Source organism: Callorhinus ursinus, unplaced genomic scaffold (genome assembly GCF_003265705.2).
Source record: "Callorhinus ursinus isolate GAN/ISIS: 27379988/994484 unplaced genomic scaffold, GSC_fseal_2.0 scaffold53, whole genome shotgun sequence".
Classification (NCBI taxonomy): Eukaryota; Metazoa; Chordata; class Mammalia; order Carnivora; family Otariidae; genus Callorhinus; species Callorhinus ursinus.
Window position 1 is genome coordinate 1,681,648 of NW_027397115.1, and position 15,345 is coordinate 1,696,992.

General features: G+C 39.8%; 2 protein-coding genes across 2 annotated transcripts in view; one reads left to right on the forward strand and one right to left on the reverse strand.

The window, feature by feature from the left end:
- Positions 1-15,257, reverse strand: part of RAB22A (RAB22A, member RAS oncogene family) — a 51,928-nt gene extending 36,671 nt beyond the window's left edge. The window contains exons 1-2 of the mRNA XM_025853251.2: positions 14,958-15,257; positions 13,897-13,976 (exon numbers count right to left, since the gene is read on the reverse strand). Coding sequence (XP_025709036.1) covers positions 13,897-13,976; positions 14,958-14,993 — 116 coding nt within the window. The 5' untranslated portion in view covers positions 14,994-15,257. The remainder of the gene's footprint in view (positions 1-13,896; positions 13,977-14,957) is intronic.
- LOC112809872 (serine/threonine-protein phosphatase 4 regulatory subunit 1-like) overlaps positions 1-15,345 on the forward strand; it is a 104,860-nt gene that overhangs the window by 1,400 nt on the left and 88,115 nt on the right. The gene's annotated exons all lie outside the window — the stretch shown is intronic.

Sequence of the window (15,345 nt, forward strand, 5' to 3'; positions counted from 1 at the left end):
TACACTCATCTCGAATCCACAGCTGACGCCTAAGCTGCACACATGGGGAGAGACGCCAAGGAGAGCCAACAACTGGAAGGCTGAAAAAAAAGATTTTAGCTGCTGCCAACTTGAGGAAAGAGTTGGAAATTTGAATCCTGCCAACTTACAGGGCCCAGTGAACACCCTGAATGAATATCCAGAGAGACAATACCTTAGAAGTAAAGGCAATATCCTGGGAATAAGGATGTGCCACGAGGCTAATGGCAACACTCCAAAAGAACCGTCTTAACAAAGTGTAAAAGCAAGCTTCCTCATTTAACTTTCTGCTAAAACAAAACTCAGCACTCCTCAACCAAAGATAAGAGAATCTAAAATCTCTGCAACCTATCTTCTGCAGTGTCCAGTATACAATAAAAAATACTACATAGGCAAAGAAATGTGACCCAAGGTCAAGAGAAAAAGAGTAAATAGCAATAGATCCTGAGCTGATCCAGATGTTGGCATTAGCAGACATACATTTTAAAAGAAGCTATTATAAATATAATCAGGACTTAAAGAAAAAGAGTCATATTGAGTGAACAGATGGGGAATTGAAGTATGTAAAATATAAAAAAGGAATCATATGGAATTCTAGAATTAAGGATAGTATCTGAGTGAAAAAAAATATACTAGATGTACTTAAGAGACAGAAGAAATGAGTAACTGAACTTAAAGACAGATCAATAGACATAACCTGATCCTAAGAACAGAGGGGAAAAGATGGAAACCCCCCTCTCCCCAGAAACCCTAGGATTCAGTCATCTGTTAGATAGTATCTAACAAATTAGTATATGTAGAATTGGAATCCCATAGGCAGAGTGAAAGAACGGGATAAATGATACATTTAAGGAAATAATGGCAGTTATGTCCCAAGTAATCAAATTTCTGATCCAAGAAACTCTGATCCATTGAACCTAGAGTATATTACGCACCTAGCTATTAGAGTAAATTGCTGAAAATGTAAGATAGCAGACCTTTTTTTTTTAAAGATTTTATTTATTTTAGAGAGAGAGAGAGAGAGAAGGAGGGAGGGAGGAAGAGAGCGCACCTGCAAGTGGAGGCAGGAACAGATGGGGAGGGGGAGGGAGGGGGAAAGAACCTCAAGCAGACTCCCTGCTGAGCACGGAGCCTGATGTGGGGCTCGATCCCATGACCCTGAGACCATGACCTGAGCTGAAACCAAGAGTGGGATGCTTACCCGACTGCGCCACCCAGGTGCCCTAAAAGATAGCAGATCTTAAAAGCAGCCAAATAAAAAGATCCATCATATATAGGGTAACAATACTAAGCATGATTAGAGGCCCCTCAGCAGAAACCATGGGCTGCAATGTAATGGAATGATGTATTTAAAATCCTGAAAGAAAAACCTATACATGAAATCCCCAGGACTTACAACTGGGAGTTTGTACCTTCTCACCACCTTCACCCGTTTTGACCATATAATGGGCAACGTGGTACTATAGTTACTAACACTCTCTTGCATATTTGAAAGTTGTTCAGCGAGTAACTTAAAAGTTCTCATCTCAAGAAAAAAAGCTTTTGTAGCTATGTGTGGTGATAGGTGTTAACTAAACTTACTGTGATCATTTCACAATATGCTCAAATATCGAATCATTATGGTGTACGATGACCACAACAATCAGCCCAGAAATCTGTTCTCTAGCAAAAATATCCTTCAGATGTGAGGATGCAGTATAGACATGACATTTTCTGATAAACAAAAACTGAGGGAATCTGTCACCAGTAGCTCGGAATACATGAAATACTACGAAAGTTCTTCAGGCCAAAGGAAAATGCCATCCAGTGAAAACTCACTTCTACAGGAGGGAATGAAGAGCAATGGGAATAGTATTATGTGTGTAAAATAAAAAGAAATTATTTTTGCTCTTCCTCCTTGTTTTCCTGCAGTGAATAATTCCTTAATCTCAAAGTTGCTACTCGGTGGGCCATTCAGGTGGAGAGGCAGCATGGCCCAGAGGGAGGTATCAAAGGCTGGCCAAAGTGAGGTGCCCCTGTTTAGGGAGAGTAAGGTGGCCTGGGATCTCAGAGCCTGTGGAAGGTGAAGAAGGCACCAACCATACAATGTTACCATGTTTTACACCAAAAAGCCAGTTGTCTTTTAATGACTTCAGGGGAAAAAGCCAGTTGTTTTGTAATGCCTTTCTTTGCAGTAAAATAACCATCATTAAAAAATATTTTTTTTTTAAACAGCTTCCAATTTAGAGAAAACTTAAAAGCACAGAATTTATTTATCCTGAACCATGCAACCATGTTACTGAACCATAAGCTGCCTCATTACCTCTGAAGGTTAGTGGACATTTCCTAACAGCCAGAACATTCTCCTACACGAGCAGAACAAGATCATAAAAATCATGAACTTAACACTGACACATTACTACCATGTATTTCTCAGAACCCATGTGAGTTTCACCAATTGTTCCAGTGATAGCCTTTTTGCTAAAACATCCAGTTCAAACCCATGTGCTGTACTTAGTTATCATGACTCTTTAGTCCCCTTTAATCTGGATCAGTTTCTTAGTCTTTCCTCGACTTTTTCGACTTTTGAAGATGAGAAGCCTGATGTTTTGTAAAATGTTATTCTCAGTTTGAGTTTCTCTGATGTTGACTCATGACTGGATCCATCAAGGACGATTACACTTGTAAAGTTCACTTAATGTATTTGTGCTGGCTACAAAACATGCTCACTTTTTTGTCTTTTTTGTCTTTCGATATGCCTCCCTTCAGGAGTGGAGCTTCATTCTCTACGCTGTGCTTTTGGGATGGGTAACTCAGTCATCCCCGCTGGTGAACAAAAGCCATGGTAGGTGACTCCTAAATACATCACAGAAGATACTGCAGACTCCTCCCGGCTCCCCTCTTGGACTGCTTGCCCTGGGAAAAGTTAGCCGCCTTGTGAGGACATCCAAGCAGCCCCATGGAGAGGCTCACATGGTAAAGATCTGAGGAACTGAGGCCTCCAGTCAACAGCTATGTGAGTGTACCAACCTGGAAGCAGATCCTTCAGCCCCAACCAAGCCTTCACTTGACTGCAGCCCCAACTGACGTCTTGACTGCAACACCGTGAGAGCCAGAGTGAGAACCACTATCAGCTAAGCCACTCAGATTCCTGGTCCACAGAAAGAGTGAATAATATTTGTTGTTGCCAGAGGCTAAGCACTGAGATGATTTCTTAATTATAAACTAATACAATCATCTACCACTTTAATAGAAAAAAGGAGAAAACCAGGTTATCATCCAAACAGATACAGAAAGGGGCACCTGGGTGGCATAGTCGGTTCAGTGTCTGACTCTTGGTTTTGGCTCAGGTCATAATCTCAGGGTCATGAGATTGAGCCCCCCATTGGGCTCCATGCTCACCCTGGAGTCTGCTTGAGAGTCTCTCTCCCTCTGGCCCTCAAACCAGCCCCCACCCGTGCTCTTTCTCTAAAATAAATAAAATTAAAAAAAAAAGATGCAGAAAAATGTTAAGGTAAAATTCAAGACCCATTCTTAATAAAAACTCCCAGCAAACTATAAATAGAAGGAAACTTCCTCATCTTAATAATGGACAACCTACAACTAATACCAAACTTAACAGTATAGTATAATGTTGAATGACTTTCCAATAAGATTGGAAAAAGGCAAGGGTGTTGGTCACTACTTTATTCAATACGGTACTGGAGATCCTAGCCCGTGCAGCACGGTATGGAAAAAAAAATGAAAGGATGCACACTGTCTTTACTTTCAGACAACATAGTGATGTATGTAGAAAATCCCAAGGAGGGCGCCTGGGTGGCTCAGTTGTTAAGCGTCTGCCTTCGGCTCAGGTCATGATCCCAGGGTCCTGGGATCGAGTCCCGCATCGGGCTCCCTGCTCCTTGGGAACCTGCTTCTCCCTCTGCCTCTCTCTCTCTCTCTGTCTCTCTCATGAATAAATAAATAAAATCTTTAAAAAAAAAAAAAAGAAAATCGCAAGGAATCCACAAGATAACTCCTAGAATAAATGAATTTAAATAGGATTAAAGTGTGTAAGGTCAATATACAAAAATCAGTGGTATTTCTATAGACAGGTAATACACAGTTGTAAATAAAATGAAAAAACACAATTCCATTAACGATAGTTTAAAAAATATTAATATTAAAAATTTTAACAGAAATACTTTTAAGACTCCCCCACCTAAATCCACGGAACAATGAAGAGAGCCATTAAAGGAGGCTGAAATAAGCGGAGACACACCATTCTAGTGCACAGCCCAGAAGACTCAGTATTATAATTTTTTTTCAATATTATAATTTTTGACTAAGGTGCCAAGGCTATTCAGTGTGGAAAAGAAAGTCAACAAATGATGTTGGGACAACTGTATAATCACATGGGAACATAATGCACCTTACCTCTGTCTCACACAATACAGAAAAATTAATTTGAGATAGATCAAAGAACTAAATGTAAAGCTAAAACTATGAAGAAAACATAGAAGAATGTCATGGAGACTTTGGAACAGGCAGAGCTTTCCCAGAGAGGACCAAAAAAGACAAAATTGACAGCATGGAATTCAATAAAATTAAAACTTCTCTTCTCAGAAGACATCATTAACGAAATGAAAAGGCAAACCACAGAATGGAAGAAAATATATGTGGCAAGTACCTGACAAAAGAGCTGTATTTGTTGTACAGTGGTACTATAAAGAATTTCTACAAATCTCTAAAAAATAAGACAAACTCCAAATGAAAACAGGCAAAAGACTTGAAGAGTGACTTCATGAAAGATATGAGTGACAAAAAAGCACACGCAAAGATTCTTAATATTATCAGTCATCTGGGAAATGCAGATTAAAAGCACAATGAGATACCATTTTGTATCCACTAGGACAAGTAAAGTTAAAAAGACAGACAAATATTGGTGAGAATGTAGAGCAACTGGAATTCTACACATCATAGTAAGAGGGTAAAATGATACAACCACTTTGGACAGCTGCCTGGAAACTTCTTATGCAATTATATATCCACTTATTCTACAAACTAGAAATTCTAAAGCTAGTTATTTACCCAAAAGGAAATGAAGACCTTTGTCCATAAGAAGACTTATAAAAGAAAGTTCACAGTATCTGTATTCACAAGAGCCAAAAGCTGAAAATGACCTGGATACCCATAACCAGAAGAGATAAATTGTGATTTATTCATACAAGAGAACATTATTCACCAATTAAAAAACCGGGCGGGGGGGGGGTAACTATAGTACACGCAACAACATGGTTGAAACTCCAAAACACTGTTTTATGGAGAAGAAACTAGATACCATCTATTTCATTTATGTGAAATTCAAGAGCAGGCAAATAAATCTATAGTGATTTGAGATCACCACAGTGGTTGCTTATGGGCAGTGGGACTCATCGAAGGAACTTTCTGAGGTGAGGGAAATTTCTGGACTTTAATTAAGGTGTATGGAGTATATTTTATCAGAATCAAATCACAAGCTGCTTATAAGAGCCCCACCTTAAATATAAGATACAGAAGGGCTGAAAAACAAAAGGATAAGAAAATATGCACCATGCACATATCAACAAAGGAAACAGTGTTGTTATATTAATAATAGACAAATCAGACTTCAAGGCAAAATGCACCCTAGAACTTAAAGAGTACATTTCAGAATGCTAGAAGGTTTGCATTATTAGTAAGATATAAAATTCTAAATTTGTAGGTACTTCATGTAGCTGCAGCATTGATAAAACGAAACTGAATGAAAAGGGTAAACAAATACATAACCATGGCGGGGACTCTAACCCACTTCTCTCCATAACTGATGGATTCAGGTGGACCAAAAGAACTAACAAGAACAGAAAGAATGAACAATTTAATCAATAAACTTGACCTAATTCCATTCACAGAACAGGTGCACAGTATACAAAAACTTTTCAAACATGGATTATTTACCAAAATTGACATATGCTGTGCACATGGCAAACTGTACCATATTTTAAAGGATTTAAATCATGCAAAATATGTTCTGTCACCTCATAGTGTCAGTAATCATTAACAAAAAGTTAACTAGGAAACCTCCTTATATTTGAAAACTGAGAAACACACATCTAAATGACACCTGGATCAAGGATGTAATTCTAATAGAAAGTGGAAAATATTTTGAAATGAATGACAATGAAATTATGACATATAAAAACTTGTTGGAATCAGCAAGAGCCATGGTTAAGGTTTTAAAATGTAAGAAATACAAGTGAAAATAATAGAGATTGAAAGTCAATGATATAATCATCTATCTCAAGAAGTTAAAAAAGAATAGCACATTGAACAGGACAGAAACAATCAAGATAGGAGCAGAAAATTAATGAACTGGAAAGTAGACACACTGTAGAGCTGAGCAGAGGCAAAACTAATGTCAGAAATGCAAAAAGGATATCAGTTTAGAATCTTATCTTTACACCGATTGGAAAAAGTGTATGAAAGTCAAAAACCTTAAAAAACAAACAAACCCCACAAAACCCCACAATCTAGCAAAACCAATAAAAGAAGAAATAGAAAATCTGTAAATGAATTATCTTCCAACTATGAAAAGAAATGGGACTCCTTAAACTCCATTCCACAAGGACAATTTGAAGCTCAGACAGCATCACTGATGAATTTTACTAGAATTTTTCTTTCACTTAAGAAATAAGAGCAATTTTATACAAAATAAGAGCAATTTTATACAAACTCTTCCTTGGAACAGTTTCCCAACTTATTGTATAAGGGAAGCAAAACCTGACACCAAACTTGAACATACATTACAAAAGGGATTATTACATTATTACATGACAATCTTACTTCTAAACATACACAAAAATCCTAAAAAATAGCAAACTAAAACCAGTGATTACTAAAAGAATAATACGTCACAATCTAAGTGGACTTATTCCATGAAAATTCAACAATGTAATTTACCATATTAACAGCATAAAAGAGAGTAATTGCATGACTGAGTAGATGTAGAAAAATCTTTTGATAAATCCTACATTTATTTATGTAAAAAAAAAAAAATCCCAGCAAATGATGAAAAGAAGGGATACTCTGTAATGTGATAAGGGATACATTCAAAAAACCTACAGCAAACATTTAATTTAATGGTATGACAGTGAAAGCTTTCCCACTAAGGTTAGAGTAAGATAAGAATACCCAGGACCACATTTCTATTCAACCCTGTACTGGAGATCCTACTCAATTCAATAAGAAAAGAAATAAAAAGTTTAGGATGGGAAATAAATACATTTCAAAACAATACCACGTAGTATATTAATAGCATAAAATTGCTTTGAAACATCAAATGCCTTCGTATAAATCTAATGAAAAATGTGCAAGTCCACTACACAGAGAAGTAGGAAAAAATACTGAGAGAAAATAAAGAAGCTTGTCTAATAAATGGAAGAATAATCAATGTTCATATATTAGAAAATTCAGTATCATAAAGATGTCATTTCTTTCCAAACCAATCTATAAATTCAGTGGAATGCCAATCAGAATCAGTAGAGATTGGTGTGTTGGGATATGTAAAAATGGACAAGATGATTTTTAATGTTTATATGGAAATGTAAGCCAAGACATTCTTAAAGAATAACACAGAAGACATATCATTGGACATTAAGACTTATTACAAAGATACAGAAGTAAAGAAACTGATACTGGCACAAAGACCCAGAAAAAAAGACCGATAGTCTCTTTAAAGGATCAATGACTAAGGATCCCCCCGCAAAAAGTGTATTATGAATCTTATAAGATGCAAGAGTAAAACATGACATTAATAGCACAAAGGATGAGAGGGAAAATGAAACTATACCCTCATAAGTTCTTATACCATACGTGAAATTGTATATTATTTAAAAGTATATTGAAAAAGAAGTATACTGTAAATCCTAGTGCACCCACTACAATAATAAAACAAAGAAATGGAGCTAACAAGCCAACAGTGAAGATGAAATGGAATCATTAACATGGGCCCAATAGGGAAATATTAGCAAGATGGTAGATTTAAGCCAAACCATATTGATAGTTGTAATAAATAAAAATGGTTTAAATCAGTATTACATAACATAGCTTTCTGCGAGGAGGACTGTAAAGATAGCCAGTGTGACTGAGGAACTGAATTTTTAATTTTAACTTAAATTCAAATGGCCACATGTGGCTTTGGCAACTGTGCTGGACAGCAAAGGTCTCAACACTCCAATTTAAAAGCAGGGACCGTCAGATTAAGCGTAAAAGCAGGACCCATACTGCTGCTTACAAGAAAACTCCTTCAAATACATAGATATAAACAGGTTAAATGTAAATGGATGGGAAAAGATATGCAAACACTAATCAACAGAGAGCTGAAGAGCCTGTATTAATATGAGACAAAGTAGAATTCAGAATCAGGCTGTTACCAGGGAAAAAAGTGTTTCGTGATGGTGAGAGGGTCAAGTTATCAAGAAAAATAACCATGCTACATGTAGAAACACTCAGTAATAAGAGCTTCAAAATACATGAACAAAAATTGATCAAACTACAAAAGAGAAATAGACAAATTCTCAATTACGGTTGGATTTCAAACATTCCTGTCACTGCAAATGAGAGGGGAAAAATCAGTAAAGGTACAGAAGACACGAATAGTGCTATTAACCAAGCTGACTAATTTAACATTTATAGAAGACATTCTTTTCTCATATACATGGGACATTCACGAAGACCATGTTTGAGGCCATGAAACAAATGTCAAATGTAAAAGGTTTGAAATAATAGTGAGTACACTTTCTGACCAGAACAGATTTAAACTAGAAATCAATAATCAAAAAATTTCTGGAAAATCCCTGAATAATTGGAGGTTAGAGAATACTTCTCAACAACCAACAGGTCAAACAAGTCACAAGGGAAATAAATACTCTGAACTAAATGAAAATGAAAATATGGTGTATCAAAATCTGTGGGATTCACTTAAACCAGTACTTAACAGGGAAATTTATAGTTATAAATGCTCATATGAGGGGAAAAAAAAGGCCCTAAAAAAATCAATATTCTAAACTTCCAGGTTAAAAAGTTTAAAAGAACAAATTAAGCCAAAAAAAGCAAATGAGGGGTGAAAAAAACAAAGGTAAAAGCAAAAATCAATGAAACAGAAAATAGAAAATATTAATGAAATAAACTGGTCCTTTGAGAAGATCATTAAAATTATAAACGTATAGCTGGACAGATCCTAAAGATATTAAAAGATGTTATGAGTTTTACGCCAATAAATAAAAAAAAGATAACAATAGACAAATTCATTGAAAGACACTAACTACCAAAGCTTACTTGGGAAGAAATGAATATGTCTGTATCTATTAAAGAAATTGAATCTGTAGTTAAAATTTTTCTGACAAAGAAAACTCCTTGCTCAGATGGCTTCATTTGTGTATCATACCAAACCTTTAAGAAATAATACCAATTCCACATAAACTCTTGCAAAAAAGATGAGAAAACACTTCCCGACTTATTTTATGAGGCCCTGATACCAAAACTAGAGAAAGATATCACAGAAAACTACAAGAAAATTATCCACTTCATGGAGGCAAAAATCCTTAGCAAAATTTTAATAAATCAAACCCAACAATGTATTAAATAATGCATAATGACCAAGTAAAATTTATCCTAGAAGCACATTTGTTTAATATTTTAGTATAGATTATTGTAATTCACTATTCTAAGATTAAAAAGAAAAATCGTAAGAACAGTTCAACAGACGTAAAAACAAAATCAAAACAAAAACCACGTGACAGAATTCAACATGATTCTTGATGAAAGATCTCACTGATTTAGGGATAGAGGAGAATATTCTTAACCCAATAGTGGGCACCTATAAAAATCCTAGAGCCTAGGCATCCAACTTAATGGTAAAAGACCTAATCCTTCCCACTCCAAGATTGGGAATAAAGTAAGGACCTCTGCTCTTACCATATCTCGACAAAGTACTGGAGGTCCCAGCTAATACAACCAGGCAAGTAAAAGCAATAAAAGACATATAGATTGGAAAGGAAGAGGTAAAACTGTTTATTACATTGGATATGATTGTACACCTAAGAAAATCCCAAGGAATCTATGAAAAAGGTGCCTGAACTAACTGAATTTAGAAAGTCACAAGGCCAATATGTAAAAATCAAGTTTATTCTATATATTAGCAACAACTGAAAACTGAAATGAAAAAATTCCACCTACTAATCATAAAATAATATGAAATACTTTGCGATAAGTTTAAAAAATATGTGAAAAGCCTGCACAGTGACAACTGAAAAACTTTGTTGACAGAAATCAGAACTAAATTAGTATAAAGTATACCATGTTTATGGATAAGATGCAATATTGTTGTCATTCTCCCCAAATTAATCAACAGATTTGCTATATTCCCAATCAAAATTTCAGCTTTTTCAGGAATTGGACATCGTGATTCTAAAACTTAAAGGACTGAGAAAAGCCAAACAGATCTACAAAATATGAATAAAATGGGAGGCCATATACTGCCTGATTTTAAAACTTTCTATAAATCTACAGCAATCAGGACTGTTTATTGTATCAGCACAAGGAGCACAAACAGATCAATGGAACAGAAATAAACCCATACATACTTATCAGTTTATTTTTGACAAAGCACCAAGGTAATTTAATAAATGTAGAATTCAACATTAATAAATGTTGCTATAATGACTAGATTGACACATGAAAAAAAATGATCTTTGAATTCCCTTGCATGGTAAACTAAAGCTAGTAGAAATAGGTCATAAACTCAAATTTAAAAGATAAAGCTACAAAAATTCTAAAAGAAAGCATAGGAGAAAATCTTTGTGACACAAAGAACATGGAGGACACCAAAAAGGACACAAAGAACACGACTACAGAAATAACTGATAAATTGAACTTGATCAAAATTTTTGATCAAAAGATCAAAAATCTTTGCTCTTCGAAAAATACTGTAAACGGAAGTTTAAGAAGAAAAGCCTTTCAAGAGTGGAAGTTACCTACGTGGAGGTGTTGAGGGCAGTGAGTAGCATGGGGGACGGCAGGGACTGTGAAGCAGTAGGGCGGGATGTGTCGGAGGGGCGGCCAGGAGGCTGGTGAGGCAGCACGGGCCAGTCCTGGAGACTGGGGGAGGCTCCAGCATCATTTACCACAGGGCCGGGCCGGAACGAGACTCTCTCGTGCCCACCCCCCTCTCCAGCAAAGCTTGTCCTGCACAGGCAGGTCTTCCCCAGCTCTGTTCTGCTCCCCACGTTTCCCGTCAGTGCTCTGCTCTCATCCCCCCCCCCCAACTCAGCTTCACCTGTGCAATGCAGTCTCAAGTCAACTTCTCCAGCCTTTCTCCTTAGGGCCAGGCCCACATTTCCAACCCATGATTTGGATCTCGTCCCCTACAGGACTCTGTGTCCATTGCTTCTCCTGTCCTAAATTCTGCACTTCTCCCATATTCATGGTTTTCCTAATGGCCAAACATGTCACACTGGGCAGGGTGGAGGCAAGCATGGGCCCTAAGACTCATCTGGCCTGAACTTAAATTGGAGCTTTCTTTGGAGAATGGAAACTTAGCCATTCTACCCCTCCCGCCTCCCTCTGCACATCTGCCCTCCCTCCATCTTTGGGACATGGAAAATAAAACCAGAATGAGGTCCTACCATGCACCTTCCAACACAGCTAAAATTACAGACTATATAATCCACTCATCTTTCAATATTTAAAAGTCAGGGCTTCCAAGTGCTTTACATTTCCACTGTTTCCCTTAGGCATCGGCCATTCCTTTAGGCCTAGGCCAGGTGCCTGTTACATGCTCTCAGAGCACTCGTGTTTCTCCTTTGCAGCACAGAAAAAGGTCAAATAGATCATTTCTTGTACATTAGCTTTAGAATGTTTTTCTTTCCTCCTTGTAGGTAAGGTCCACGAGGGCAGGAACCAAGTTCCTCTAACTTAGGGGTTAGCCAACTTTTTCTGAAAAGGGCCAAATAGCATATATTTTCAGCCTTCTGGGCCACAGGGCCTTTGTCACAAGTATTCAACTCTGCCATTGTAGCTGGGCAGCAGGGGAGACAATATGTGAATGAATGAGTGTGACCATGATTTGATAAAGTTTTATTTATTAAAACAGGAGGTGGGCCAAAGGTCCAGAGTTTGCTGACTCCTGGCCGAATCACCAGCACCCAGTGTAGCATCTGGCACAGAGTCTCAAGTGAACTTTATTTCTCAGAAGAGAAATAAAGAAGAAAAAGCCCTTGGTTTTGGCAATGAGATGGAAACTGGTACACAGGGAGGGTGGTTTTAGTGGAATGGTGGGAGTGGAATGGAGGCAACAGTGGGCTGAAGAGGGAGGAGCAGTTGAGGAAGGAGTGACTTCTCTTCCAAGGGTGCCACCACTGGATGGCAGGCTTGGGGAATGGTATTGTCTTAGTAGAGCAGGGTAAAGAGGAGCATGTTTGCAGGCTGTGGCAAGAAGGCAGGGCAGGGGAAGAAAGGGAGAACTGTTGAGGAGGGCCCCTCAGAGCTCAGGTGTGTGAGGAGGTGGTCACAAAGGAGGAAAACACCCACACCCGCTGTGGCTAAGAAACAAGACCCAAGGAAAAGTGGAAGGAAACTGGGGGAAAACCTCATCTTCCTTTTTCCTGTGAAATGTGAGCCAAGACCACCTGGTTAAGAGGGTGGGACTCAGGTGAGGAACTGCAGCATCTGTCAGATTGGGAGGGCCGGCAAATGGGTCCGTGGACATCCCGGACAGGGCTGCAGGTCTGTCACTGTCACTGCTGCCGGAGCTATAGCCCTCCCTACTCTCTGGCCATCTCTCAGAGACCACTTTTAACCAAGGAGGTGTTTTCGTCTTTCAGAGTGGTTTTCAGCTCTGACCCAGTATGAAAGGTGTTACTCACTGAGTCACCAGCACTACTTGCTATCACTTCCTGTCACTTCTCTTTCCCAGGCAGGTGGCAGTAGGCAGGCCTTGAGGCAGATGAGGTCATGTAGTAAACATGTGCTCATACCCAGTTCTTTCTTGAAGGATATCAAAGGGCATTTTAATTTCAGAAAGTTAGTGGTGGTTTCATCTCCATGCCTTCGAATGTGTATGTTGTAAAATATTGGGCAGATTTTTCTCTCAATGGAAGAAACCATTTGATGGGGGGTGTGCAATAAAAATTGCATAGCAGCTATTTAATTTTCCAAGCCTAACACAGTATTAAAACCTATAAAACACAACTTCTCACAGGGTAAGTATTAATATTACAATATTTAAATACCCTGAAAAGTTTTCTTACAGGCAAAAACCTATAGCCAGTCAATTTCACTTATCCAAAGAACCAGACACCAGGGAAAAGCTGACAATTTCAACATTAATGTACTAATTCGTTATTACTACTAGCGCAGGAATGTATGAGAAGGGTTCAGACAGGTTGCAGCGGTGATGGGGTCCGCAGCACTGTCCTGCGCGTCCACATCTCCATTTGCCAGCCCTTCCAGTCTGACGGATCCCTACTTCTCAGGAGAAACCAAAACCATCTAAATATCTTTTAGCTGAATGCCTGAAAGAATAGTATCAGGACCTGCTTTCTTCTGCTTTATTTCAAGATGTAATGCTGTTCAGCTTTATAGACTGAAGTATGCTCTACTAAGTAAAACTTTCATTATTTTTATCTTGAAGTTTTCCCCTCACACATCAAAAAATAACTTTCCTACAATACACCACTCCTCACTGTACACTTTCAAGTTCTTCCAGAGATGATGAAAACCACCATCGGTGAATGCACTGGAATGTAAAATGGCGATGCCTCCCCACTCCCGTAACACACCTTTTAATTTGGAAGGACTGCCAATACATGTTTAGATATATGTTCAATAAGCTTAATCTCTTACCCTATTGTTGGGTTGATGTTTGGATCAAAACTGTCTTCCACGAACCGCCACACGATACTCGATTTACCTACACCTGTATCCTGAAAAAGAACGAGAGGGGTGAATACAAATAAGTTTACCTGCTTGCAGACAAAGAAAACTACTTTGGGCCTTAAGCTCAAGATTTTAGAAAAATCATCTTGTATGCTAATTTTTAGAAGTTAAGGGACCCATAAAGAAGGTTTTCATAAACATTCAGTGGGAGTAATTAGATTTCAAAATGTACTGTAGGACAGGGGTTTTGCAGTTTTTAAGGACACGAGAACCTTTTGAAAAACCCAAAGTTTCTGCTTAGTGTGAAAAGTGACACACTCATTTTTTAACATGTATAAGTAAACTATGAACTCTTGAATTACTCTGAGTAATCCCTGATAAATCACAGCCCCGCCCTATTTGGGCAGGGGGAAGACTAGTTATTGGAATCCTTTTCAGTCTTTAAAGCAGCAACTCAGGCAAAAGAACATGATTTGAAGGAGCAAAGTTGCCCTGACTAGACAAGCAGCAGAAGCTTCCAACTCGTTGTTGGGGCTTCCTGATTTGAACATCCCCCCAAGAAAGGACCTCTATGAGAAGTGTCACGGCTATCCCACAAGTTCAAAAACTCCAAACAAATGAGAAAGGAGACAAACTCTGCTTGTAAAACCTTAAGGCCTGCCATTGGTTTTACTTTGGAAGCCTCGGCCAACTTCTAACCAGTACCTTAGTAGGAAACTATTCAGGAACTGCTCTCAACCCAGATGCAATGGAGAGGCAGGGAAGGCTCTTTACCCTCTGGGGGCGGGAAGAGTCCCTGGACTCCAGGAAGGGACGAGGGGGGAGGGTCCCTCCTGCCAGCAAGACCCTCAGGAGGGGGTGGCAAGGTGGGCAGGGCGGCCCGGGGCCGGAGGGAGGGTCCCGGGGTAGGTCCTGCACCGAGGATGGGGGAAGGGGCGCAGAGGACTTGGGCACGCTTGGGTCCCCGGCCCGCCCGGCCTCCCGCGGCCCACCCGCGGCCGACCGGCGGCCGACCCGCCGCCACTCACCCCCAGCAGACACACTTTGAGCTCCCTCAGCGCCATGGCCCGGGAGCCAGGGGCGCGGGCCCGCCGCCGCCCTAAGTTGAGGAGGGAGAGGCCGGGCCCAGCACGAGCATCCCCCGGCGCCGCCGCCGCACGGCTCAGCCCCGGCCGCGGGGCGCTCAGGGGCGGCGGCCGTCCGCTCGCCAGCCCTCGGCCTGGCCGGTGTGCCGCCAGCCGCGCGGGGCCCGCCTCAGCAGCCGGGACACTGCTTCGGCCTCCCGGGCGCCGATGCCGCCGCCATCTTGGGACGCCGGCCGGGTCACCTGACCTCCCCGCCCACCTCGGCAGCCACCTTCGCCGCGAGGGCGGGGCCCGGCCGGCGCCGCGAGGCTCGCGGGGAGGTGCCCGCCCG